This window comes from Ylistrum balloti, unplaced genomic scaffold, assembly GCF_031769215.1.
Source record: "Ylistrum balloti isolate Yb309-2 unplaced genomic scaffold, AGI_CSIRO_Ybal_v1 Utg369660, whole genome shotgun sequence".
NCBI classification, from domain to species: domain Eukaryota; kingdom Metazoa; phylum Mollusca; class Bivalvia; order Pectinida; family Pectinidae; genus Ylistrum; species Ylistrum balloti.
The window spans coordinates 496,408-523,564 of NW_026781911.1; the positions used below are offsets into that span (position 1 = coordinate 496,408).

The 27,157-nt window shown below is 35.0% G+C and overlaps 1 protein-coding gene across 1 annotated transcript in view; it reads right to left on the minus strand.

Moving 5' to 3' along the window:
* The window catches only part of LOC132558785 (1-phosphatidylinositol 4,5-bisphosphate phosphodiesterase beta-4-like), a 74,669-nt gene that overhangs the window by 36,732 nt on the left and 10,780 nt on the right, over positions 1-27,157 (minus strand). The window contains exons 2-6 of the mRNA XM_060223395.1: positions 24,522-24,639; positions 17,698-17,778; positions 14,741-14,806; positions 8,137-8,274; positions 7,774-7,853 (exon numbers count right to left, since the gene is read on the minus strand). Coding sequence (XP_060079378.1) covers positions 7,774-7,853; positions 8,137-8,274; positions 14,741-14,806; positions 17,698-17,778; positions 24,522-24,605 — 449 coding nt within the window. The 5' untranslated portion in view covers positions 24,606-24,639. The remainder of the gene's footprint in view (positions 1-7,773; positions 7,854-8,136; positions 8,275-14,740; positions 14,807-17,697; positions 17,779-24,521; positions 24,640-27,157) is intronic.

A 27,157-nucleotide genomic window follows, 5' to 3' on the forward strand; every position in this document is an offset into this window, starting at 1 on the left:
CATATATATTTTACTCAAGTATCTAATATGTTGCGAATCTTTCACTCATATTGCACAATCGTGAAAGATACGTAAGTATTATAAACACTTGTGAAATATATTTGTTATTACTGAAGACACTATTGATTATCATCTATATATTTCAAATCCTGGAGACAACATTACATGTTATAACCAGGAGGCAAGGTCTGTCTCATATCCAGGGAAAGAGGTCACATCTCATATCTATGAGATAGTCACAACTTCTACCCAGGAGTCAAGGTCAATCTAACATCTAGGAGACAAGGTGACAGTTGATGTCAAGAGACAAGGTCAAATTTATTATCCAGGAGATCAGAGCACATCTCATATAAAGGGAACAGGGCCACATTTTGTATCTACAGAACAAGCTAAGGTCATGTATCATATCCAGGGCACAAGGTCACAAATATCCAGGAAACAAGGAAATATATCTTATTCAAAGGCAAGGTCACACCTCATATCCAGAAGGCAAGGTCACATGTCATATCTAGAAGGCAAGGTCACTTCTCATATCCAGAAGGCAAGGTCACATCTCATATCCAGAAAGCAAGGTCACATCTCATATCCAGAAGGCAAGGTCACATCTCATATCCAGAGGACAAGGTTTGTTTCATATCACATATAATATCCAAGGGTCAAGACCATATATTGTATGGCTATATTTCTTATTGCATTCTTATTGGTTGAAATACTTAGCACAGGTTAAGACAAGGTTAAGTGTTCACTCAAATTTACATATCAGGTTAAAAAAGATATGAGTAGTTAAGAAATAGAGCACAAGAGGTGTCCGAAATGATTTCACAAAACTCATGTGAGAATCTAGGACTAAAAGCAAACACTGGAATTCCTTTTTCAGCCAATGAAAATTTTGCATGACGTCATTGTACAACTTTTGGTGATTCCCCTATGAGTCAGGTGACAGCTTGTACACAAAGATGGATGGCAAGATTAGGTTTGCTACTGTCAACACTGAAGAATTTCAGAAAATTTTAAGCAGTAAAACAGTTCAATCAAGTTATAATTTCATTATGAATTGAAATGAAATTTTAACAGTTCTTCATTGACAAGTAATAGATTGTTAAGATGTTGCATATTACTAGAAAATATATGTAATGAACTTATATTCACACTGAAACTTTTGTTTCATATTAACATGTTTTGTTATTTTATTGCAGGGATATGATGAGAGGTGTAAAGATTGGAGGTAGTTATAGTTACTCTTCATACAATGAAATAATTATACACTGTATGAGTTTAATACAAGGGTCAATTGAACCTCGGAAAGTAAAATTCACTTCCGGTTTCACCCTCAGTGAATACAACTTTCTTCAGGTTGATAAACCCTTGTATAACTTACAAAGAGTCAATAATTGTATAGTATATCTTGGGGACAAAGTCGCATATCATACTCAGGGGACAAGGTCACATATCATGTGAAAGAGACAAGTTAATATGTCATACCCAGGGGACAAGGTCATATATCATGTCCATGGAACAAGGTCACATATCATGTCCAAGGAACAAGGTCACATATTATATCCAAGGAACAAGGTTACATATCATGTCCAGGGGACAAGGTCACATATCATGTCTAGGGAACAAGGTTATATATCATATGAAGGAGACAAGGTCACATATCATGTCCAAGGAACAAGGTCACATATTATGTCCAAGGAACAAGGTCACATATTATGTCCAGGGAACAAGGTTACATATCATGTCCAGGGGACAAGGTTATATATCATACAAAGGGGACAAGGTCACATATCATGTCCAAGAGACAAGGATATGTATCATACCCAGGGGACAACATACTAGCACGGTACTTTGACCTGTGATCTTATAAAAAAGGGTTACTAGGATTTTCTGACATATATAAACTTCAAATGCTATTTGTTTCATGAACAAGCAAAAATAGAACTTGTTTCATGTAACTATAACTGAACATGGAAAAAACTCTGTGAAAATACAAATATACTTTGATTTCCTGTATGTAATTATTAGAAGTTGCCTATAATAGAAACATGACACCAAATTAATCAAATAGTATTCCATTGTTCTCCGGCATGCAACATGAAAAATTCATCAGCTGTAAAAAAGGGAGATAAATTACTTTTTCATAAGCCGAAAGTTATAATGATGTGTAAACCTATCAAAACATCACGTGTTGACCTACTTGATACTGTAATGTGCTTACATTTTACACGTCATCCTGCTTATCTCAGAAATAGACTTACTAACTAGAGTTTTTGTCCCATGTCTCAAGCATCAAATTGCTTTTATCTTGTGGAGCTCATTAGCAGATATTGCTATCAGCTTGGAGCAGGAATTGGTTCTGTATCTTGTATCTCTACATGGTTATCTGTTCTGCTTACATGTCACACAGCAACTAAATACTGTTAGGCAGGCCTACAAGCTAACTATATTACTCACCAATATCTTTTGTAGGAATAGTTTACCATATACAATGTATCATTCTACACTGTAGATGTTATAAACAAACAATATGTGCCACATTCCCAACCCCTTTGGTGCATGTGTGTCAGAGCTAACAAGGGCAATAATTCCCAAGTTAAGAAATCAACACAGAATATTTTGAAAAAATCCCTTATTCTACAAGTTGAAAATATTCTTTATTAAGCTTAAATTTATTCAGTCTCTTCAATGAATGTTTGGACAAGAAAATCGTCAAAGTATTGAACAAGTTAGGACATAATGAACTCGGAATTACTTGTTGATGTTATTGGGTATATATTTGGCTACTGAGTCAATTAGCTATCTTGCTGGTAATGGATAGGTCATTAACAAAACCAATCATGCTGCTTAGGTGCTGTTAAAAATTTAACACCATGTCCATGTTCCTTATTTCATCATCACTATGATGCACCTGTGGTAAATTAATTTCATGTTGACATAGTTGAGCCATTAATGAGATGACTATGCTGATTGTCTAATATTTCTTCTCAGAGCATTAGAAACAAACAAAAGTACATTATCTGCTATAGAACAGAAACATTCTCACTATCATAAACATTTCAAGGTAAACAAATGTACTGAAAATCTGCCACAGTTTAACAAAAATTTACAAAAGAAAGCTTGTCCATCACTATTTCATCAATATTAAACTCCATTTCAAACATGAATCTGATAGGTGTAAAACTCCATACATATATATAATGATACATTGGGGATAGATATGAACCAAATCTGCTGAGAGGTTCTCAAGATATGACATTGATTTAGAACAGTATGGGATGGAACAGGACATGATGGAGAATGGCCAGACATGTGTTACACAACTGACACTCTCTTTCTCCCATACAATTACAAGACACAAAACAAGAGGCCCATGGGCTTTAACGGTCATCTGTCTACAAAAACTTTCAGCAGGGAGAAGGGTTGTTTTTTTTAACTTTGAATGAAATCTTACTAAGAAGCTGTTTTCCATGATGCAGATGGTAGTTTTGGTGAGTAGTAGGTAACTGTAAGTGTTACCTTTATTTCGACAGTAGAGTTGGAGCTCAATCCAACTGGTGAAATTTAAGAAGTTTGAAATAGGTGTTGCACAGGAAAACCACGATTGCACAATCATGTCACAAAATTACCTCCCTGACTGCCATATCGAAGTTTTCACAAGGTCCAAAAATACGACACTTTGTTGGCTACCTTTTTTTAACATCCCTACCAATTTTTAGCTCAATGACACCAGTGGAACTGGAGAAGTTTAAAATATGTTTTTCAAGATGGTGGCCATGGTGGCCATCTTGGATTTCAGACATACCTGAAAAATAAGAACACTTTTCATATTATCTCAGGATCTTTTCATGCAAGTTTGAGCTCAATACCACTTGTGGAACTGGAGAAGAAGTTTGAAATGTCAAAAGTTTATGCACAGCACATGGTAGATGATGACAGATAAGCACAAAGGTTGTTCTATCAAAGGTAAGATAAAAATAACATTCTGGACATAGCAGGTTACAGATCAGCGTAATATCTGGCTCCTATTGATGACACGTAATCATTCACATTGCCTGACCCAGAGCTGCAGCATCGCAGAGGGAGAAATACATGAACATTATTGAAAGTTTGAATATGATTTCTTAGACTATTCAATTTGTTGAATAAAGAAAGCTGTATCATACTACACATATACATTCACAGCTTTGACAACAACATTTATAGTACCTGTCTTAAGAACTCTCTCTGATTTTCATGTAGCTAGAGGCTTCTAGAAAAACACCATAACCTACAAATTGATGTATCACAAACAGTTTTTGTACAAATCTGTAAGGTCAGAATGTATCTTGAATGACACAATAAGATATGAGTTCTAGTCTTAGGGCACAAGTCTTTATAGAGTTTTATTATCAATCACATTAGGGTGTCCTTTGAGAAGTGGCATCTATCTGATATTAGAAATGTCAGAATTCCTTTGATAGCTTTATCAAATCTCAGCCTTCTCCTGGAAGGATCTTAACATTTAGCTACATACCAATAGGAAAAAATATTAAACCTTGCTTGGTAAAAAACAAGTAATGGTGCACTGTACAACTTTTGTACTGCTGATACAGTTCCACTAGACTACATTTTTTCAAAGATATTGCCATATTTAACCTATAATAAGTCCAAGGGCCAACAAAACAATTCTGAAACAAAATCAGGTATGAGCTTGTTACTGGACAATAAGTCAAGAGGGGGTCCAACATCATTCGGACTCAAATTCAGGGGTGGGCTCGTTACAGGACAATAAGTTCCAGGGACCAACATACCCCAATCTGACTTAAAAGATAAGTATGGGCTTGTTACAGGACTACAAGTCCAGTGGGGCCACACACAAATTCTGAATTAAAGTCAAGTGCTTGCTTATTACAAGCAATAAGTCCAGGGGACCAACACACTGATTCTGACTCAATGTCAGGTGTGGGCTTATTACAGGACAACAAAAAAACTATTTGTTAGTAATGCAATTGAACAGTGACAGATTAAGGCTGGCTTATCACCAGGCATTGGGCTTACATGCTTATATTGTGAAAATTAGAATAGACAGAATAAGTTCACAGAAAGCAGGTAACAGCCAAGGTAGTCTAAGATTAGACCAATAGTGCGGAAAACCGTAGGATCTGACGCAATGCTGAACGTCACCTTTGGGACAAGTTGATATAATCTACTTCACATGGACGTCAGTAAGCCACCTTCAATCACAAGTACTTGGCTGTAAAATGCTATGGAGTTTTTAAAAGGTAGGCTAATACACACACTGACGCAACAAATTCACAGTCATGACATTTCTTAAAACTTTTTAATGATGATGAAATATCTAATTAGTTTGCAGTCTTGGATTTTTTTTGTGCTGTCATAATTAAAATGAAACTTTGAAGAAACATAGGCCTGGTATCTTTATAATGACAGGAAAATGAAACATTTAAGAAATGTAGGCCTGGTATCTTTATAATGACAGGAGAAGAAACATACGCCTGGTATCTTTATAATGACCGGAAAATGAAACATTTAAGAAACATAGGTCTGGTATCTTTATAATGACAGGAGAATGAAACATTTAAGAAACATAGGCCTGGTATCTTTATAATGACAGGAGAAGAAACATAGGCCTGGTATCTTTATAATGACAGGAGATGAAACATAGGCCTGGTATCTTTATAATGACAGGAGATGAAACATAGGCCTGGTATCTTTATAATGACAGGAGAATGAAACATAGGCCTGGTATCTTTATAATGACAGGAGAATGAAACATTTAAGAAACATAGGCCTGGTATCTTTATAATGACAGGAGATGAAACATAGGCCTGGTATCTTTATAATGACAGGAGATGAAACATAGGCCTGGTATCTTTATAATGACAGGAGATGAAACATAGGCCTGGTATCTTTATAATGACAGGAGAAGAAACATAGGCCTGGTATCTTTATAATGACAGGAAAATGAAACATTTAAGAAACATAGGCCTGGTATCTTTATAATGACAGGAGAAGAAACATAGGCCTGGTATCTTTATAATGACAGGAGAGTGAAACATTGAAGAAACATAGGCCTGGTATCTTTATAATGACAGAAGAAACATAGGCCTGGTATCTTTATAATGACAGGAAAATGAAACATTGAAGAAACATACGCCTGGTATCTTTATAATGACAGGAAAATGAAACATTGAAGAAACATAGGCCTGGTATCTTTATAATGACAGGAGAAGAAACATTTAAGAAACATAGGTCTGGTATCTTTATAATGACAGGGGAATGAAACATAGGCCTGGTATCTTTATAATGACAGGGGAATGAAACATAGGCCTGGTATCTTTATAATGACAGGAGAATGAAACATAGGCCTGGTATCTTTATAATGACAGGAGAAGAAACATTGAAGAAACATAGGCCTGGTATCTTTATAATGACAGGAGAAGAAACATTGAAGAAACATAGGCCTGGTATCTTTATAATGACAGGAGAATGAAACATAGGCCTGGTATCTTTATAATGACAGGAGAGTGAAACATTGAAGAAACATAGGCCTGGTATCTTTATAATGACAGGAGAAGAAACATTGAAGAAACATAGGCCTGGTATCTTTATAATGACAGGAGAATGAAACATAGGCCTGGTATCTTTATAATGACAGGAGAGTGAAACATTGAAGAAACATAGGCCTGGTATCTTTATAATGACAGGAGAATGAAACATAGGCCTGGTATCTTTATAATGACAGGAGAATGAAACAAGTGCCTTTAAGTTGGTTTTTATTGGAGTTCAATATAAAATAACATCTAAACTTGTAATGAAAGTAACTTCCAACTGACACCAAATCTAATCTACTGTAAACACTTTTGCTCATTACTTAGTAGAAGGGCTTCTCTAACACAAAGCTATGGTAATAGTCAAGACTAAAACATCATTATTTCCTAAGTGACATCATAGGGCAAATCTTGTTAGCTTTAGTGTAAGTAAAGGGCAAACGTTGTTGGCTTTAATGTAAGTAAAATTTATTATTTCCTTAGTGACATCATAGGGCAAACGTTGTTAACTTTAGTGTAAGTAAAGGGCAAACGTTGTTAACTTTTGTGTAAGTAAAGGGCAAATGTTGTTGGCTTTAATGTAAGTAAAATGCACTGTTTCCTTAGTGACACCATAGGACAAATGTTGTTAACTTTAGTGTAAGTAAAGGACAATGTTGTTAACTTTAGTGTAAGTAAAGGACAAATGTTGTTAACTTTAGTGTAAGTAAAGGACAAATGTTGTTAACTTTAGTGTAAGTAAAGGGCAAATGTTGTTAACTTTAGTGTAAGTAAAGGGCAAATGTTGTTAACTTTAGTGTAAGTAAAGGACAAATGTTGTTAACTTTAGTGTAAGTAAAGGGCAAACTTTAGAGTAAGTAAAACTCACTGTTTCCTTAGTGGCATCATTGAGCAAATGTTCACAGCTTTAGTGTGAGAAAAACTCACCATTTCCTTAATGACATCATAGAGAAAATGTTAATAGCTTTAGTGTAAATAAAACTCCCTGTTTCCTTAATGACATCATAGGTCAAATGTTGTTAGCTTTAGTGTAAGTAAAAATTACTGTTTCCTTAGTTGCATCATTGAGCAAATGTTGTTAGCTTTAGGGGTAGTAACGGGCAAATATTGTTGGCTTTAGTGTAAGTATAGGGCAAATGTTGTTAGCTTTAGTGTTAGGAAAACTCTTTCCTTACTGACATCAAACGGCAAATATTGTTAGATTCAGCATCAGAATACTCACTGTTTCCTTAGCGACATCATAGGGCAAATGTTGTTTGCTTTAGTGTTAGGAGTGAGTCGTTGGAGACTTTGAAACCAGGTCTGAAAAAAACATTGTAAAACAAACTTAAATGCAGAAACGCTTCGTTAAATCATATTCAACATCACAAAATATAATACAATATGGCTTTGCAAATGGCCATTACTATGCTTTTTATCGAGCTATATGTATGCTTGATCCTTATGTTTTCTTTCATCTTTACTGTCTTTTGTAAGAACATAAAAGTCAAGTGAACAATTCTGGTTAAGAACCATTTCTGTGTTGTTTCTACAGTACCCATGAATCATCGTTCTGAACGACACCTATAATAGAGTGATATGATACCTTTGCAGTCTCCGGATCAGCAGCAATCATAGGTGTATAGTTGATGTTGACGAGGTCAAGGCCACTACAGATGGTCACTGTGCGAGTCTCCAGGGTCCCTGATCCCTTTTGCTCCAGTTCAGCCAACACTTTGGGGTCCTGATATAAAACAAAGTTGGACCAGGAAGAATTACTCAGTTGATAACAGACATGAAGGACATGTTCTACACCTATACCAAGACTTCCGGTCGGTAAGTATGATCCTGTCAGTATTAATACCAGTTCAGGTAATTTGAGATCAGAGAAAAGCATCTCTTCCGTTGATGTCTCTGTATAAACTTACTTGGGTTTGATCCAAGTGTCTTTTCTCCCCCTGTACAGTGTTATATTGGCTTGAACGAACTGTCTCTGTTATCCCCTTGTATATGGTAACATGAGTTTGAACGAAGTGATCATTCTCCCCAGGTATAACTGTAATTGTTTTGAACCAACTGCCCTTGTTTTCCCCATGTATATGGCTACATATGTTCAAACGAAGTGTCCATTTTCCCCAAGTGTAGCATTAAACTGTTTTGAACCAACCGCTCTAGTTCTCTATATGTTTAGGGTTACACTGCTTTGAACCACCTGCCCTCTATTTGTAGATACATATACAGTAAAACATGGGTAAGTAGAAGTGGACGGGACCAAATGAAATAATCAACTTATCCAATGGTTCGATTTAGCCCTGTTTCTATGAGCGGAGACATTGTGCATGGAAGATTGGCCCTATTTTTATTGGTTGTTTACCGGATAAGTGTCTCGTAGCATCGCATGACAGTACTAAATAAGTAATAAAAAAATAAACATTTAAATTTTTTATACACTAACGATATTTTTCATTTAGATAATTGTACAAATATAAAACAAAAAATGCACTATGAAGCACTTGTCATTGCAGCACACATGTGAATATGCACCTTAGAGAAATTGATACCTTAAGTAAAACAAGTATTACACTCACATTTGTATCTATCAGAGTAACAAGTCCCGTCAACAATATTTTAAAATAAAACTCATCAAATATGTACTCATGAGCATTCTAAATTGATATAACACTGATAGCACTGAGCAGGGCTACAAGAAAGTGAAGGATGCAGCAACGTCGATGAAACATAATTATACACGGACCACGCACTGAGCAGGGCTACAAGCAGGTAAAGGATGCACCAACGTCGATGAAACATCACTATACACGGACCACACTATAAGTGTGTATACAATAAAACAGAATAAACTTGCAGTTTGTATATGTACATGTATATCCAGTAAATATTTTTAATCATAAACTAATGTTGTAAATGACAAACTAGTATTTTTATCTATCTGCATTGGTGGGGTGGTTATCGCTTTCCCCTTCTGGTTTCCTTCAGCAGTGCGCATAAAAAGTAAACAGAACAGCAGATTTATGTTAAGCAGACTACAGTGTATTTCATTTCAAGTTTGGTTGCCATATTCTTTTTAAATTTTTGTCTATATCACTGTCCCTTTTTTGTCTATATCACTGTCCCTTTTTTTATCTATATCACTGTCCCTTTTTTGTCTATATAATTGTCCCTTTTTTGTCTATATCACTGTCCCTTTTTTGCCATATAATCGTCCCTTTTTGTCTATATCACTGTCCCTTTTTTTGTCTATATCACTGTCCCTTTTTTGTCTATATCACTGTCCCTTTTTTGTCTATATAATTGTCCCTTTTTTGTCTATATCACTGTCCCTTTTTTGTCTATATCACTGTCCCTTTTTTGCCATATAATCGTCCCTTTTTGTCTATAGAAGGCCTAGTTTATTATTTTCAAATGAGCTTCCCCTCTTCTTTGAATTTGATAATTGGTTTTGAACCTTTTTTATTTTGTCAAGTGTCTTTTCATTAGTATTAGAGTTCAAATGAAGATATGGAAATTGGACAAATAGAATATACATTTTACTTAATTGTGACCTAATAAGAAAGTAATTTTTCACCAATGACAGTGTTTTTATGGGGTTTATGTGTGCATAATAAGTCAACTTAAAATTGGTAAGCAAAGATATATGCATATAAGTTCAATGAAGAATTTCAAATGCACAACAAAATGCAAATTTTCTCTTAATACAACTTATTTTCAAAACACTTGGCTAATCTCTGACCTGTAAAAATATGCACTACTAGGCAAGCTCAATGACCTTGACATGAAGAGTTGCCATGGAAGCAGGCAGAATCTAAGAGGATACATCAAGTCTGAAACACCTAGGGAAAAGGTAAACAAAGGCAGTTTTAATTTGCCAGCCTGCCAAGAAATGCCGCCCTCACACACACACCCCAGTTTTATTTTCTATCTCCTAACAGAATTAGACAAACAAGGGTCTCATGAAAGACAGAGTAGGATTGGTGGACTTTCAGCTGAGCATACCCTTCCTATATCAACTTTCCCCAATCATGTACATGGGGAGTCATTTGTAAATGGCTCTGGTACCTAGTTATTTGAACAATATTGATCAATTATTGGTATATCTTGCTGGTTTGCCTTACCAGATTTGATCAGGAGGGGCATGTAAATGGACCATTTAACTGGCCAATCACACCCCAGAGACTCTAGTGTACAAACACTGCACATTGATTAGTTTAAAACATTAGAAATCGACAACAACAACTCTTTTGGAGAAGACGTAGTACATACAGCAATTTCATTTTTGATACAATGTTTATCATATGGTTTTTGATCTTTTATCAGATAATAACTAACATACATTAGCAATTAATATCTACATAGATCTGACTTGATGTTCAATTTTCTGTAAAAGCCTTTCCTAATCCACTGTGTACCAAGTACTTACATTTACTCCAGCTTAGAAACATCAGAGACAGAAAATATGTTCTGCTGTTCTGTCAACATCCTACTTTTCTTGTTGATATTACAGAGATGATGTTTACTGTTGCTCTAATTATTCTACTTGTTTGTGTCAGAATACTGATGAGTGTATCATGATTTTTCATGATCGATCACAATGTGTCCATGATAGTATTTAACATGTAATCTGTCATCCATCTGCTCATGTAAGTACAAATCTGATTGGCAAATCAACTCAACTGAACTTCTAAACAGACAAGTTATAGGTTTGATTTCAACAGCCATGAAGTAAGTGCTGTTGATAGGAAATGCAGAATTATTTTATGAAAAGCCTTTCTTATCTTTTGATGCTATTTAATATACCTAAGATTTAAACAGAAAATTCAATCAAAACAACATGAGATGGATTTAATGGTTTATTTGTAATGTTATCTTGCCTTGTCCATACATCGGGCTTCTTTAAGTTCGGAATAATTTCATTTTCATTTTGAAATCTTTCCTTGCTGTATTAAAATTCTGGGCCCTTATGTTGTTTTAACTGATGTTAAATGACTATTACAAGGCGTCATAACAACTGCCATCACATAACTATTACATGCTGTCGTCATAACAACTGAAAGCACATATTTATTACATACTGCCATGACAACTAATATCATATGACTATTACACACTGTTATTACATTTTATATCTCATGACTATTATAAGCTGTCATGACAACTTACATCACATGACTATTATTATAAGACTATTAATATCTATGAATCACATAGAAAAGAGTTCAAACAGGATTGAACATAGTATCAAAATTGATACCTCTTCACCCAACATTGGGACAACATCCAGGTATTCCAACAGAAGTAGAAGAATTTTAAAGAATTCACTCTATTTTTCCTATTGGGCCCCGCCCCTCTGAGCCCATGGGGCCGTGACTCACAATTTATACAAAACTTATTTCCCTTCAGACCAAATTTGGAAAATATCCTGCAATTCTTAAAGAACAAGATAAATTTTAAAGATATTGATAAATTTTCCAATTGGGCCCTGCCCCTCAGGCCCCAAGGGGACCACACCCACCATTTACATAAAATTGTTTATCTTCCCCAAAGGATGCTTCAGACCAAATTTGATTAAAATCTGCTCAGTCGTTCATGTCAAGTTGCAATTTATAGGAAAATTTAACAATGCCAGATACTGCGGTATCCTTATAGCTCACTCGGCCCTTTTGGCCTGGTGAGCTAAAAATGAGGAAAGATCTTTTCCAGATGAAGATATGGTGCCTTGATAGGATCAAATCATAGTCTCCAACATGATTATGCATTTTCTACCAATTGAGCTACCGGCTGAGCAACATTAACTAACTTACTCCAAATACAGAATGATAGACACACAGTAAACAACTTATTTTTCATGAAAAGTCATATCTCAATAAAGCTTTGGTGTGAGGCTTGGTAGTAACTACTGGTTTCCTCTGGTCAGTTAACAAATCAATAGTTGTCAACATCAACAGGCTCTGGCCACACATAACACTGTATGTATATCCTTTGACTGGTACACTAAAAGGATCTAAACATCCACCATTACATGATCTTTATAACTTATTTGATCTCTTGCCTTCCTTTCTCTTCTTTTCTCTTGTTTGATCTCCATTATATGCTGTACTGATAAGTGAATTAATGATAACATCAATAAAGAAAACAAGCCTATCAGCCAATATATTTCAGGATCATTCCAAAAATTACCAATACACAACAAAGAATCAACAGGTGCATTTTGATCTATTATGTACTTATAGAAACTGTGATAATTAAGAGGCCCATGGGCCTTAACAGTCATCTGACTATAAAGACATATGAAAGAGGCATAATAGGCCTAAAATGTATTGCTCAAGTACTCATCAGCTTACACTGAAGACATTGTTGGTTCATCGAGACATTTTCTGCAAACTTGAAATCATATTCTTTATACATGCATTTGCCATTACCTTGGACTCATTGCTTGTTGAAAAAAGAAAGCTACAAGACCAATATCAAGACCCCTCCCTTGCCTTTCAGTTATTGAGAAGTTGCTTAAGCATTTCGACACTTTTGACCCCTGTGGCCTTGAACGTTAGTCCAGTACCAGCCCCCTGGGACTTTTGGTTACTGGGAAGAAGTCATTTAAACATTATAACAAATTTGATATCTGTGATCTTGAAAGTGGGTCGATGTCATTCCTATTAACAAAGTTGGTAGCCCTTATACTAGCATACTACAGGACTAATATCATCATCCTTGGCCTTTTGGTTATTGAGAAGTCATTTAAAGATTTTAATATATTTGATCTCTGTGACCTTTCAAGGGGTCCAAGGTCATTCCTATCAATTAGGGGTCAAATCAACTTTCTGAATTTAAGAAATATTAATTAACTTTTCCCATTTTTGGCCCGCCCATCCCCATGTTCCTAGGAGTCAAATCAAGTTTCTGAATTTAAGAAATTCCATTCTCAATGATGTTTCACACTAAATTTGGTTGAAATTCATTCAAGCATTAAGAAGGAAGAGCATTTTGAAAGAAAAGATTGTCTTATTTTCTATTAAGGACACTGCCCGCAAGTCCTAAGGGTCAAATCAAATTTCTGTATCTAAGAAATGATCCCCTTCTCTAAATGATGTTTCAGACTACATTTGGTTGAAATCCATTCCAGCATTATAAAGGAGTAGCGTTTCAAAGAAAAATATTGTCTCATTTTCCCATCTTTGGCCCCACCCACCCCCAGGTCCCTAGGAGTCAAATCAAGTTTCGAGTTTCTGAATTTAGAAAAAATGATTTTCTTCTCTCAATGATGTTTCACACCAAATTTGGTTGAAATTCATTCAAGCATTAGGAAAGAGTAGCATTGAAGCCTTACTTCCCCTTTTGGGACCCTGGGTTGAATCATCAATTTTCTGAATTTATGAAATGATTCCCAACTAACAATGATGTTTCAGACTAAATTTGGTTGAAATCCATTTAAGCATTGAAAAGGAGTAGTGCTCTGAAGCAAAATATTGACTACTTTCCCCTTTTGGGGCCCCACCCAAAAGTTCCAAGGGGATACATGACACACAACACATGACGCACCATGCACAACGCATGGCACATGACGCACCATGCACAACGCATGGCACATGACGCACCATGCACAACAACCGACGAAACACCATGGCTATTTGTGAATGATCTATCAAGTACTTCTCAAGAAATGGGTGCTGTTAGTCATTTTGTTTTTGCAATGATCCCAAAATGGATAATGCAAAACTAGGGACAAAGTGGAACATACAAAAAAACTGAAAATGATCCATCAAGCACTTCTCAATAATAAGACTTGCTTAAGGACAGACAAACGAAGGATGAATGATCGGCCACGGATGTAGGACTATTTTAAGCGCCAATTATATGATGGTGGGCTAATAAATCTACAAACATCAGTTAGTACTCCCCACTGTGACATGGTTTTGTTTATACAGCACCTCTGTTTATAACCATACTTGCCATCTGGACTCAGTGGTATGTATTTATATATACATGGACTATAGAAACAAATTTCTCGTGCATTATTGGCACATAGCTAGAGGTAGAGCATAAAATGGTGGAAGAAGCATAATTTCCAAAAACATCAGATATGTTTAAAAGTTAAATGGCTGAAATTAGTGAAACATACAAATGATAAGTAAAAAAATACTTCTGGAATATAAGTCTTGACATTCTTGTCGCTAAGAGAGACCATAATTACTTACATTGATTTTTGGTGCAAGGCCCAGTCTGATGTCATTGACCTGTGATATCTCCAGCACCTGGCCTTCCTATAAATAAACAGGGAGGTTTTATTTTAATGTTTCTGATCATATATCTCATCAATGAAACAGTGTTTCATGCAATACAAGTAATGGAGGAGGAGGGTTACCTTGTCTTTGTAATGCATTGAAAACAGATTTCCTCATTGTTTACATACAAATGCATATATCAACTACACATGCTGAAAATCAATGTTTACAGAATATTTATATAAAATGTAAACAACAGGGCATCTGTCAATCGATGAATGGATGGACAAACCACAGAAATTGCAGACGGTGATCTGACAAATCTGATGAATTCCCAGGATGATATTACAGACCACATTTGGCTTAAATCCACTCAAGCATTAAGGAAGAATAGCGTTTTGAAGCAAAATCATTTATTAACTTTCCCATTTGGGGCCCTGCTCCAAGGCCCTCAAGTCCCATGGGGTAGAATCAACTTTCTGAATTCAAGAAATGATGACCCACCTGCAACAATGTTTCAGTTCAAATATGGTTGAAATTCACCCTGGCATTAAGAAGGAGTAGAATTTTGAAGCAAAATACTGTCCACTTTTGGAGCCCCGTCCCCAAGTTCCTAGGGGTCAAATCAACTTTCCAAATTTGAGAAATGATCCTCCACCCTCACTGATGTTTTAGACCACATTTGGTTGAAATCCATTTAAGAATTAAGGAAGAGTAGCATTCTGCAGCAAAACCATGCCTAACTTTCCCATTTTGGGCCCCACCCCTCAGTCCCTAGGAATTACATAAGTTAATTGTTAACCCTACTGATGAAAATTTGAATGAAATCCATTCAAGCATTAAGAAAGAGTAGCATTTTGAAGTAGAATATTGTTTCATTTTCCCTGTTGGGGCCCCTGCCTCCAAGTTCCCAGGAGTCAAATCAAATTTCTGGATTTAAGAAATGATTTCCTGCTATCAATGATGTTTCAGACCATATTTGGTTGAAATCCACCAGGCATTAAGCAGAAGTTGTGTTTTAAAGGATGGCACATGAGGCACAACAACAGATAATACACGATAGCAATAGGTCACCTGGACCCTTTGGGTCAGATGACTGAAAAAAATAGTGGTATTGGAACGCTTCTTTCAGGCATTTATAGCAATGTATTTATGTAACTTCAGAACTAATGAAAGGTGCATATTGGCATTCAAAAGTGGCCAAATACAATCAACTTTCACCGATTTCCACAATAAACATTAGCTTCTAACATTCAGTTCTAAACATTGGCAGTTATGACCTGCATTAAAGGTTATCTGTAATTTCATTTTTCTTTGTTTTCTCTCAAAATTTGTTGATCTTTGACTTCGAAAAACCTTTCCACAAGATATTCTGCTTTTTGGACTTTTGGTTCATCAGAAGAAAATGTTGAAAGTTTTAACAAATTTATTGAATACAATGTGAATCTGAACCTTTAAAACTGGCATAAATTTTCCTTTAACACAACCAGTCACTGCCTTGACATAATGCTGTTCAGTAACAGTTTGCTTTGCCAAAATGTGATCATCAGATTTCATATGCTTTACAAGCACCAAGCCCTAATTATTCTTGGAACCCAAAACAAATACATTGTGTTGACGTTCAATGTTAATACAGTGAATTGCCATTATTGCATCATTTATTGACCAGTCAATCTCCTTACATGTGAAGTTTGTTTATAACATTTGGCAGTGGACAAAAACAAAAGCAAATGATTGTACCTTTTCCAAATGCACATATCTATTTATTCTTTATTCTAAGTTTTTATTTCAGTCTATACTCAAAATCCATACTGCAGTTAGTGAGCTAATGAGCATACATTGCGACAACGAGGAGCGTAGTGTTCTGTGTCACCTTTCATTTTGATGAATAACAGAATATTTCCAATTATAAAACTTGAACAGCAAGGTTGATATTAGATCATTTCTAATACAGATTCTCAAGCAGAGCTATTTTGAATAGTTCACAGGTTACCATTCTCTACTGAGAGTTGTCGTTCCTTACACTCATCAACACATTCAATAAAAATGGTGTCATAATCAAAACAGTGTTATTGCATAACACCTCATAACTGACGACAATAAGCCTATGGCATTAGTATGCCATAGCATAAAAATGGCTATAATAAGGGACCAAAGAGAATCTATGGTTTCAGAACAATCATTCCAGTACTTCTAAAATAGCAATTACAAACTTCAACTGTCAAAATCCAAGAGAGCCACCTATTTGTCATTTTGTTTTCCTGATAAGCTTAAAATTCAAACATTAAACCTTTTCCTTTCTATTTTCTCCTCTCCTTTCTTTTTTCTCTTAAGCATGTGAATTCCGAAAATTCTTCTTAACCAATAGACATGATTATCTTTAACTGTCAAATCAGAGATGGTCCCCTGTCAGTTATTTTGTTTTGCCTATCAGTTCAGAAATCAAAAGAACACAACTAGGCACCAAGGGGAGCCTACAAACAAAATTTGAGAAAGATCCATCCAATACTTCTCATAGTTTACATAGAAAATGAGTGATCAATACAATATCAAATATGTGGTTTTAAAATAACAAGGTTCCTAGAGTTACGGAAGAAATATTTGCTTTGAGTTTGTCTTATGGGTAACAAAACGGGACAGAACAGTCTGTGATATCAGCCCCCTAGGAATCACAGACCATCCTAGACCAGGACCAAAGCAAAGTCCTTGGATCTTCACTTGTATATATATGATGTAATATTAGCCTGATGCTGAATAGATGGATCCATCATTGCCCCTGTCTTAAATAGATAGTAAGATGTTTGTTACCAGGAACAAGAACACAACCAAAAAGACTAAATATAAACAATGGTATAATTTTAACTTTATGATTTTAACGCAGTATGCATAATGAAAATACACAATACATTAAGCCAGTACAAAATACTAACCCTTCCTTCACTTTTCCAGTAAATGAAGAAGCCATAATCATCAACTTTCACCATGCAGTTAGACTCCAATGTTGAGGATTCCTAAAGAAAAAGATAGAGATATTCTATAAAGGATAAAATCAAAAGCATGTTTTAATTAAGCACAACATCAAGCATACATAAAAATGTTATACTTGCATGTAGTTAAAATTAGTACTTGTAATTAAGGTAAGTTTATTGTAAGTAACTGTCTCCAAAAAAATCCATATATCTCAACAAAAGGCCGTATCAGCATGTACATGTATTGCTTACATCTTATTGAGTGATTTACCATTGCCACATCTGTGGCATTCATAATGTGTTAAAGGTGTATCTTTCCAAGTAAAACTGATTACACTGTAGCAAATCAAACCTTACTGTATTTATCCAGCAATAAGCCTTTTGGTCGATAACAAGCTCTGACAGAAACATAAATTCTAAAACAGGAGATCCCAGAGGGATCTTGAATTTGCACCCACCATAATTTGATCTTCGTTTGGGTCATGGCCCTTAACGGTCATCTGACAATCAATGAATGGATGGACAAACCATAGAATTCACAGATGGTGGTCTGACAAATCCAAGATGATATTTCAGACCACATTTGGTATAAATCCATTCAAGCAAAAAGGAAGAGTAGCGTTATGAAGCAAAATTATTGACAAACTTTTCCACTTGGGGCCCTGTCCCTAGACCCTTGGGGTCAAATCATGAAAATCTAGTCTATTGACCTAATTTTCACCACACAAAAAAACCTTATCCTGTGGTCAGACATTTAAGATGATTTGGTCTATTTACATGATACATGACCTTCAGAAAAGTAGACACAATAATTACCCACCAACCTTTCAATTGGTGAAAAGGAGATTTCAGGTATGGAATCGGATCACTAAACCAAAACACTCACATCCCTTACTTTTGATTCTCTACAGTGTAAAGCATCAATTACATTCCATGGATTTGTAATTGCTTTACCTGCTAAAAATTGTTTACTTTAGAAATCTAAACTTTCCTTGTATACATATTCAATTATGGGAGACTGCGTGAATAACACATACAGATTATGTGTACACAGATACGTTTGTTTCAGTATTTTCAATGAAGGTTTCCGAAGGAACAATCATTCTGCTGGTGTCAGACTTAATTTTTTTTCTTAATTAAATGAACTGGATGTGTGAACAGCTATAATTATCATCATAATAGGCTGTTATCTCCAAAAATACCAGTATCTAAATGTTTGGAGGCGTCAGAGTCGATAAGGAGCATCTGAGGACCAAACACAACCAAATTAAAGTCTTAATACCAATTTCAGAAGAAGATTACAGCTGACCATATTGAAAGTGACTACAGTCTAAATTTCAGTTGGAAACATCGATGGAACATACATACTGTGGAAGAAAAGATATATAATTCCACAGAATTCTCAGTATATATAGTTATTCTGATCTAATGGGAGAAATGATGTTATATAACAACAGATCCCAGAGGGATCTTGGCGCCCACCATTGTTTGATCTTTATTTATTCTTTGAAAGTTGGATCTTTTCCCTTCTCTGTTTTTGCTCTCAATGATAAGAAATTTAAGCATTCGTTTGCAGAAGCACCAATGATAATCTTTACCAGTCCAATCCATGATGGTACTTCTTAAGAAAAAGGGGATAACAATCTTTACTAGGCGAAATCTAAGATTTTCTTTAGCTGATCTGGGCACAACTGGGGATAAAGGGAAACCTACATATGAAATCTGAGAGAGATCCATTAAGAACTTTTAAAGAAAAAGCGTTTCAATCTTCATTAAAAAAAAAAGATGGCCACCTGTAAGCCATTTTGTCTTTCCAATCAGTCCAAAAATCAAATGGGCACAACTAGGGACTAAGGGGAACCTACATCTGGAAGAGGAGAAAGATCCATCTAGTAGTTCTCCAGATAAAGCCATAACAAAAACTGTTTACAGACGGATGGACAATGGACGACCACAGACGTATGACAATTTCAATAGCCCTCCATCTCATGGGCTAGAAATCCACTGATTTTGAGCTGTGGAAGTATATATTATTGAAGGAGACTGTAGCTGACTTGTCATAGGAATTGGTATGGTGGACAACAATTGGTTCATATTGTCAATAAATCCAATTCGGTGGAACTTAAACGGATTAATGCCAATATCACCAAGTCCCTAGGTTGGACTCATTTTGGGTTTGATAGTGCTGTAACTTCAATCAATCATGGCGCTGTCAGTTTGAGGTCCATCACACCGACTCCAATAAAAACCCACATATGGCAGATCACGTCAAATACTGCTTACTACAAACCTATAGCTGATGTGAAACACCAGTCAAATTTGCAACATGTTGATTCATACCGGAAAACAAATATCGACAACAATTTATCACACTTGGTAATATTATAAATCCATCAATAAATGGGCTTCATTCCAGATAGTTATACACTGTAGATGATTGTGCAGAGGTCAATGTGCTGAGGTGACAACCTTATGTCCTTTTCATATTGCGGTAAACATTGTAATCATTTTACAAAAATGCCAATCAACTTGAACAATTTCCTGGAAAGATCCACTAATAACCATACTTCATCAATCTCCATAGTGTGATTAGAGTACCGCATATACCACTGCGGCAGCATGCTGCCTGTGAAATCATTCACAGTTGGGAGTCCATTCAGTCTTAAAATGGATGTCCAATAGCAGCTAAGATGACATGCAGTGACACAAACCTAACTAATTTTAAGGACATAATTATAGACGTTTTAACAAGACCTTATTCTTAAAATACCTCCATATGATAGAAAACTACCATGACAACAATACAAAAATACTGACAAGTATCATCTGTTGTAAACAACAACTAAACCTCAATTATCATCTGTTGTAAACAACAACGAAACATCAAGTATCATTTGTTGTAAACAACAACTGAACATCAAGTATCATCTGTTGTAAACAACAACTAAACATCAAGTATCATCTGTTGTAAACAACAACTAAACATCAAGTATCATCTGTTGTAAACAACAACTAAACATCAAGTATCATCTGTTGTAAACAACAACGAAACATCAAGTATCATTTGTTGTAAACAACAACTGAACATCAAGTATCATGTGTTGTAAACAACAACGAAACATCAAGTATCATCTGTTGTAATGAACTACTAAACATCAAGTATCATCTGTTGTAATGAACTACTAAACATCAATTATCATCTGTTGTAAACAACAACTAAACATCAATTATCATCTGTCACTACATAGACTGTGGATGCTGCAGCACTTATCTGAAATTCTACAACAATGCCAATAAATGGCATCAAAGGTTTGAACGGTAAATAATTCAAACTCCTTCTCGTATCATTTCCTTGGTCTGATAAAGTTGTCATAATTTGTAATTCATTTGTAAATATTGATGAAGGCAGTTTATTGCTAATGTTTTAATTATCTACAAACGTTGTGTTGGTTGAAGGGAATATATACCGTAACTGATGGTGTGAAATGTCATCACAATGAATTGGTTAGTCATGGATTGTCATTCAGTTGGAAAGACTAACAACATTGATTATAAAAGTGTACTGGACTTAATTGGATTTTCCTCTGTCGTCTCCTCGGTTTCAATAATTTAGGCCCTTGTATCACTGACGAGTCCTAGGACAACGAAACAGCTGTATGATGCAGTTTAATTTATTTAGCTCTAATGCATCTATTTCTAAAATTTTATTGATGAAGTGTTATTCTCATGTGTGTCTTTTGTACATCTTTGAACCTATTTTTACACCCTTATGAACAAGAAAGACAACACAAACAGATATTCTTGCTTATTCTTCAACAGGTATCAGTTCATCACTGGTACTACAAACTAACTACCGTTTGAATGTAATTTACTTTTTCACCATGAATTCAGACAGGTACACTTCTTCAAAACCATACTTCTATCAACATACTGAAGACAGGTACACTTCTTCAAAACCATACTTCTATCAACATCCTGAAGACAGGTACACTTCTTCAAAACCATACTTCTATCAACATCCTGAAGACAGGTACACTTCTTCAAAACCATACTTCTATCAACATCCTGAAGACAGGTACACTTCTTCTTCAAAACCATACATCTATCAACATCCTGAAGACAGGTACACTTCTTCAAAACCATACTTCTATCAACATCCTGAAGACAGGTACACTTCTTCAGAACCATACTTCTATCAACATCCTGAAGACAGGTAAACTTCTTCAGAACCATACTTCTATCAACATCCTGAAGACAGGTAAACTTCTTCAGAACCATACTTCTATCAGCATCCTGAAGACAGGTACACTTCTTCAGAACCATACTTCTATTAACATCCTGAAAACAGGTACACTTCTTCAGAACCATCCTGGGAATCCATAATTAACCTTTTGCCTAGTTACCCCTTTTTTTGCTAATAAGGTGAAAATTAAAGGTAAATTTATAACTGGGTAGAAAACAACATTTTTTACAAGTTCAAAAGAAACCCCATAAGTGATTGTTTCTCCATGTATTTATGTTCTTATTATGTAATACTAGGGATATCCTTTGCACTTCTTTACATTTAAATACACAACCATAGAACTTTATCATCAATGTTCTGTCCAACACTGTCATTTCCTGTGTATTCAATTTTAACTGCCTTCTGGAGGCTATCTGATAAAGTGGGCTATATGATGACAAAACATTTTTTAAAACCCATAAAAAATGCAGACTTTACAATATCTATCAAATCAAATGTTGTTTAATCTAAGTAATAGACGGAAGTTATAGTATCTGACAAATCCAAGGTCATTTATCTACATTATAATCAAAAGTTATACACAAACAAGAGGCTTGATGGGCCTGCATTGCTCACCTGGTATTAAATGTTCATCTAAAATATGCGAGTATTTCTCACACCTTACTTAAACCATAAGGCATCTTGGACTTTTGATACTTAATCAAATATAAAATAAAATAAAAAAAAAATAGAGTCATTCAAAGTTATTAACATAACAGACCCATGTGACTTTTAATACAGGTCAAGGCCTTTAAGTCAATCAGAAGAATTTCTTTGATGGTTTTAACAAATTTGATTCCTTTGCCTTTGTAAATGAGTCAAGGCTATTTCTCTTCACCAATTGTGTTGATTTCATACTGGAAACCTATCAGCTAATTACCATTCTTCTGGGACTTTTGGTTAGTCAGAGGAAATTGTTTAAAGGTTTCAACACATCTGACCCCTGTGACCTTGAATAAGGGTCTTGATCCTTTCATTTCACAAAAAATTGTCAGGATTCATACTAAGAACCTCTCAGCCAAATAAGCTTTGGGCCTTTTGGTTAGTCATAAAAAGTTGAATAAAGGTTTTTACAAATTCAACCCACATTGAATATGGGCCAATGTAATTTCTTTTCGATAAACAATACAGGCTTCACCCTAAGTTACTTTCAGCAAAATATTATGCATTTGGGCCTTTTGATTTATCAGAAGAAGTAATTTTCAGGTTTCAACAAATCTGACACCTGTGACCTTGAATTTTGGTCTCAAGGTCACCTCTTTCTTTTGGAAAGAGGACACAAAACAGCATATGCTCATGTGGCCCCTTGGGCTAGGTGAGCTAAACAAGCACAAGGTACACAAATGAAATGATTAATTATAAAACATGTATTTATTAGACTAGTATGTGTTTCATCACCTGTATCTCAACAGATTTATATTATTGTTGTTATAAAATTCTAATAATCTAGATCTGTAACATTAATACACGAAAAATAGGATAGGAAAAGGTCATTCGATTTTCTTTCTTAATCTACAAAACAGGACTTTTCAAGACTTTCATAGCCACTTAGATTCTTAACAATCTTGAAATTTACTCAATCAATAGATCTTTCTTCAAAAACTACAAAAATCACTGCCCAATAAAAAATGTCATCAAACATATTCATGCTGTCATTGTAATCAAACTTTCTGTGAAGTTTGAAGTTAATTCATATATTCAATAAATATTTGAGAAATGAGGCAAACAATGTGTGGTAACACATGTATCAACATGCTGCCCAGCTCAAATGAAAACAAGTTTCTTTTTTAACAATGTTTGTATAAAAACATATGATATCAAATTAAAAATTGCAGATCCTTTAAGTTGTTCTTAGGAAATAGAGGCAATACACATTAAAACTCAGTATCAAAAATGGTTGCTGAGAGTGGCCGCCTTGAGTAGCTGATGAAACTCCAAAAGTGGTATGTACAACCTTACATTAATTATAGTAGTAACAAACTTAATATGCCAAACTTTGGAAAAGGCTACTTTTATGACGACCAACCTATGAATAATATTTCATAACATTCACAATGTGTTATACATGGTCATACTTTTACCCATACCTGAACATGTTCATAATGTTTCAACATCCTTTCAATCGTTCTTTAGTCAGTATAGGGATTAATCTCATTTATCAAAACGGAAAATGGCCACTGGCAGCGGCCTTATGTTCAAAATATACAATGACGACCTATAATGAACATGTGCTGAAAGTTTCCATAAAATTCTTTCAGCATTTCTACAGAAATCACAGTAACAGAAAATTGTTAACAGGATGGACAGAAAGATCAAGGATAAGAAATATTAAAAAAACCACCATCTGATGGTGGTGAGCTTGAATATTAAATAAAGACAGGACAAAACGAAGACAAAATCAATACTATGTGATATTGAAACACCAACCCAAAGTACTGTTATTAGTGCTCCAACGGAATTTAAATTAAGTTTGACATTACTATGAAAAATAGAAGCAACTGACCTCATCCCAGCGCTCAAATACAGCTCCATCTTGCAGGGCTTGTGGAACAGGAATCCTCCACTGGAACTCCGTCACCTTGGCCATTACCAGGAGTATGTCCGTTCAATTACATCATCATCTGGAACCACAAATACACTTACATTACCATCTTTAAGACCAGATCATGATAAAATCTGTCCGACTGCATCACATTTACCTCATCAATGACATTTTCCACTCAAGAGTTGGACAAAAATTGGAGCATCTCGATGCTATTCATGATCATGATCAGCAATACAGCAAACTAATTGATGATGTTAGAACCATAACAGTCTCCCACACATTAACACAAAAGATGATTAAGAATACTTTTATACACTTTCGTTGGTCCATGATGTATTCAAATATAGACCTTTCTTCGGGAAAAAAAATTGGGGGTACAACAATAATTTCCAAACACAAAGGAGGTTTTATTTACTATGAGGTCACCATTTCCATGGAAAAAATGAAATTATCCAGGAATTTCAGTCAGAATTGTGACTTAATTTATAAACATGAATGGTTCTTAATGACAGACCTGAAGAATTTTTAATTTTTAAGAAAAAGTGTTTCTTCAAATTTTTTGTTAATGCTTTCTTACTGTTTTGTATTGGTGGGATTGTACCGGACATATCCATGTGAGAACACCTGACACTTAATTATGGGTAAGGTATATCAATAACATTGCTGAATCAGGACTATTTACTACAATCATTACCTGTACACACTCTAAATGTACCACATGACTTACAAGTCCAGAGAGAATACAATAACAGTTTGAACAGGAGTCAGCTGGTGTCCAGGAACAAAAAACAGGCCCAGACACAATGTGTGACATATAACACACATGGCAATATCTAATACATTCAGTAGTGATAATGACCTATCATCCGACAACATGGAAAAGTACCTGTACAATGGTATCAGGGCAGACACATTAACAAATCAAATAGAGGAATGCTTATATAGCATGTCTCAGAGATTCTTTAAAGAAATTGAACTAAGGATTGCCAAAACAAGAAAATCCATCATTTTATTGCTGCTGGTATCCTCAAAATGATCATAAATTCTTTTATGTAAAGTCTTGAGCATCTATCAGTAATGCATAAACACATTATAAATGATGTACTCACCTGCCCACCTGTAATTATGTTTAAAACTCAATACATGTCTACAAGTCAATTTAAGGTCTAGATCCCTGCACATTGAGCCTCAGCTATATACAGAACATGGTTTGAAACTTATCAGTAATTCATATAAATCACCATGTAGTTACACCTAAAATGTACGGCTACTAGTACAGCATGACCGCCATTAGACCTGATTTACAACATCATATTTAACTTCAATTTAAAGTGCTTACCTTATCAATGATGTCAACTTTGTACACAATTTGAACTGTATCCTGATTACAACAAATTGAAACTATAGTAACAGGTGCTTGTTGCAGATTGCCTGTCACTCATAAATATATCCCTGCAAGTTTCCTTAGCCAAACCTAAGCAATCACACGTTCTATACAAATGTTCTTTTTTTTTCTCAAAAATTTTAGAATTATTTGATTTTGTGAAGATAGGGGAGGGCAAGATAGGTGATTGAGCAAAAGGTTAATTAGATGATTGGGTTTCTGTGCATTTCTTGTTTTAGAGTAAACACAGAATAAGCCAAATCAGACATAAAAATTTAAAATCTTTAAAATACTTGAATGAATGTATACACATTTACTAAATGTACACATGTAGTTAGCCTTGTCAATATACACCTAAACTTGTTAAACCAGTCACCTTGAATCCAATCTATATCAATTACCAGCAACCATTAATCTTTCCTGATGTCCCATTCTTCCTGGGTACTTTCTTTTTATAGTTGGCAGCTATTTACATCATTTCACAGTCGGCAGCTATTGACATTTTTTAATGGTTGGCAGATATTAAGAATAATCATGGTGGAAACCTATTAAGAATAATCATGGTGGGAAGCTATTTAGAATAATCATGGTGAGAAGCTATTAAGAATAATCATGGTGGGAAGCTATTAAGAATAATCGTGGTGGAAACCTATTAAGCATAATCGTGGTGGAAACCTATTAAGCATAATTGTGGTAGAAACCTATTAAGAATAATCATGGTGGGAAGCTATTAAGAATAATCATGGTGGGAAGCTATTAAGAATAATCGTGGTGGAAACCTATTAAGAATAATCGTGGTGGAAACCTATTAAGCATAATTGTGGTAGAAACCTATTAAGAATAATCGTGGTGGAAACCTATTAAGAATAACCATGGTGGGAATCTATTTAGAATAATCATGGTGAGAAGCTATTAAGAATAATCATGGTGAGAAGCCATTAAGAATAATCATGGTGGGAAGCTATTAAGAATAATCATGGTGAGAAGCTATTAAGAATAATCATGGTGAGAAGCTATTAAGAATAATCATGGTGGGAATCTATTAAGAATAATCATGGTGAGAAGCTATTAAGAATAATCATGGTGAGAAGCCATTAAGAATAATCATGGTGGGAATCTATTTAGAACAATATATGCTATATATACTATTCATTTTCAAGATACCACAAGAAAGACAACTACAAATCAGGTCTCATCCAACCAAATAGAT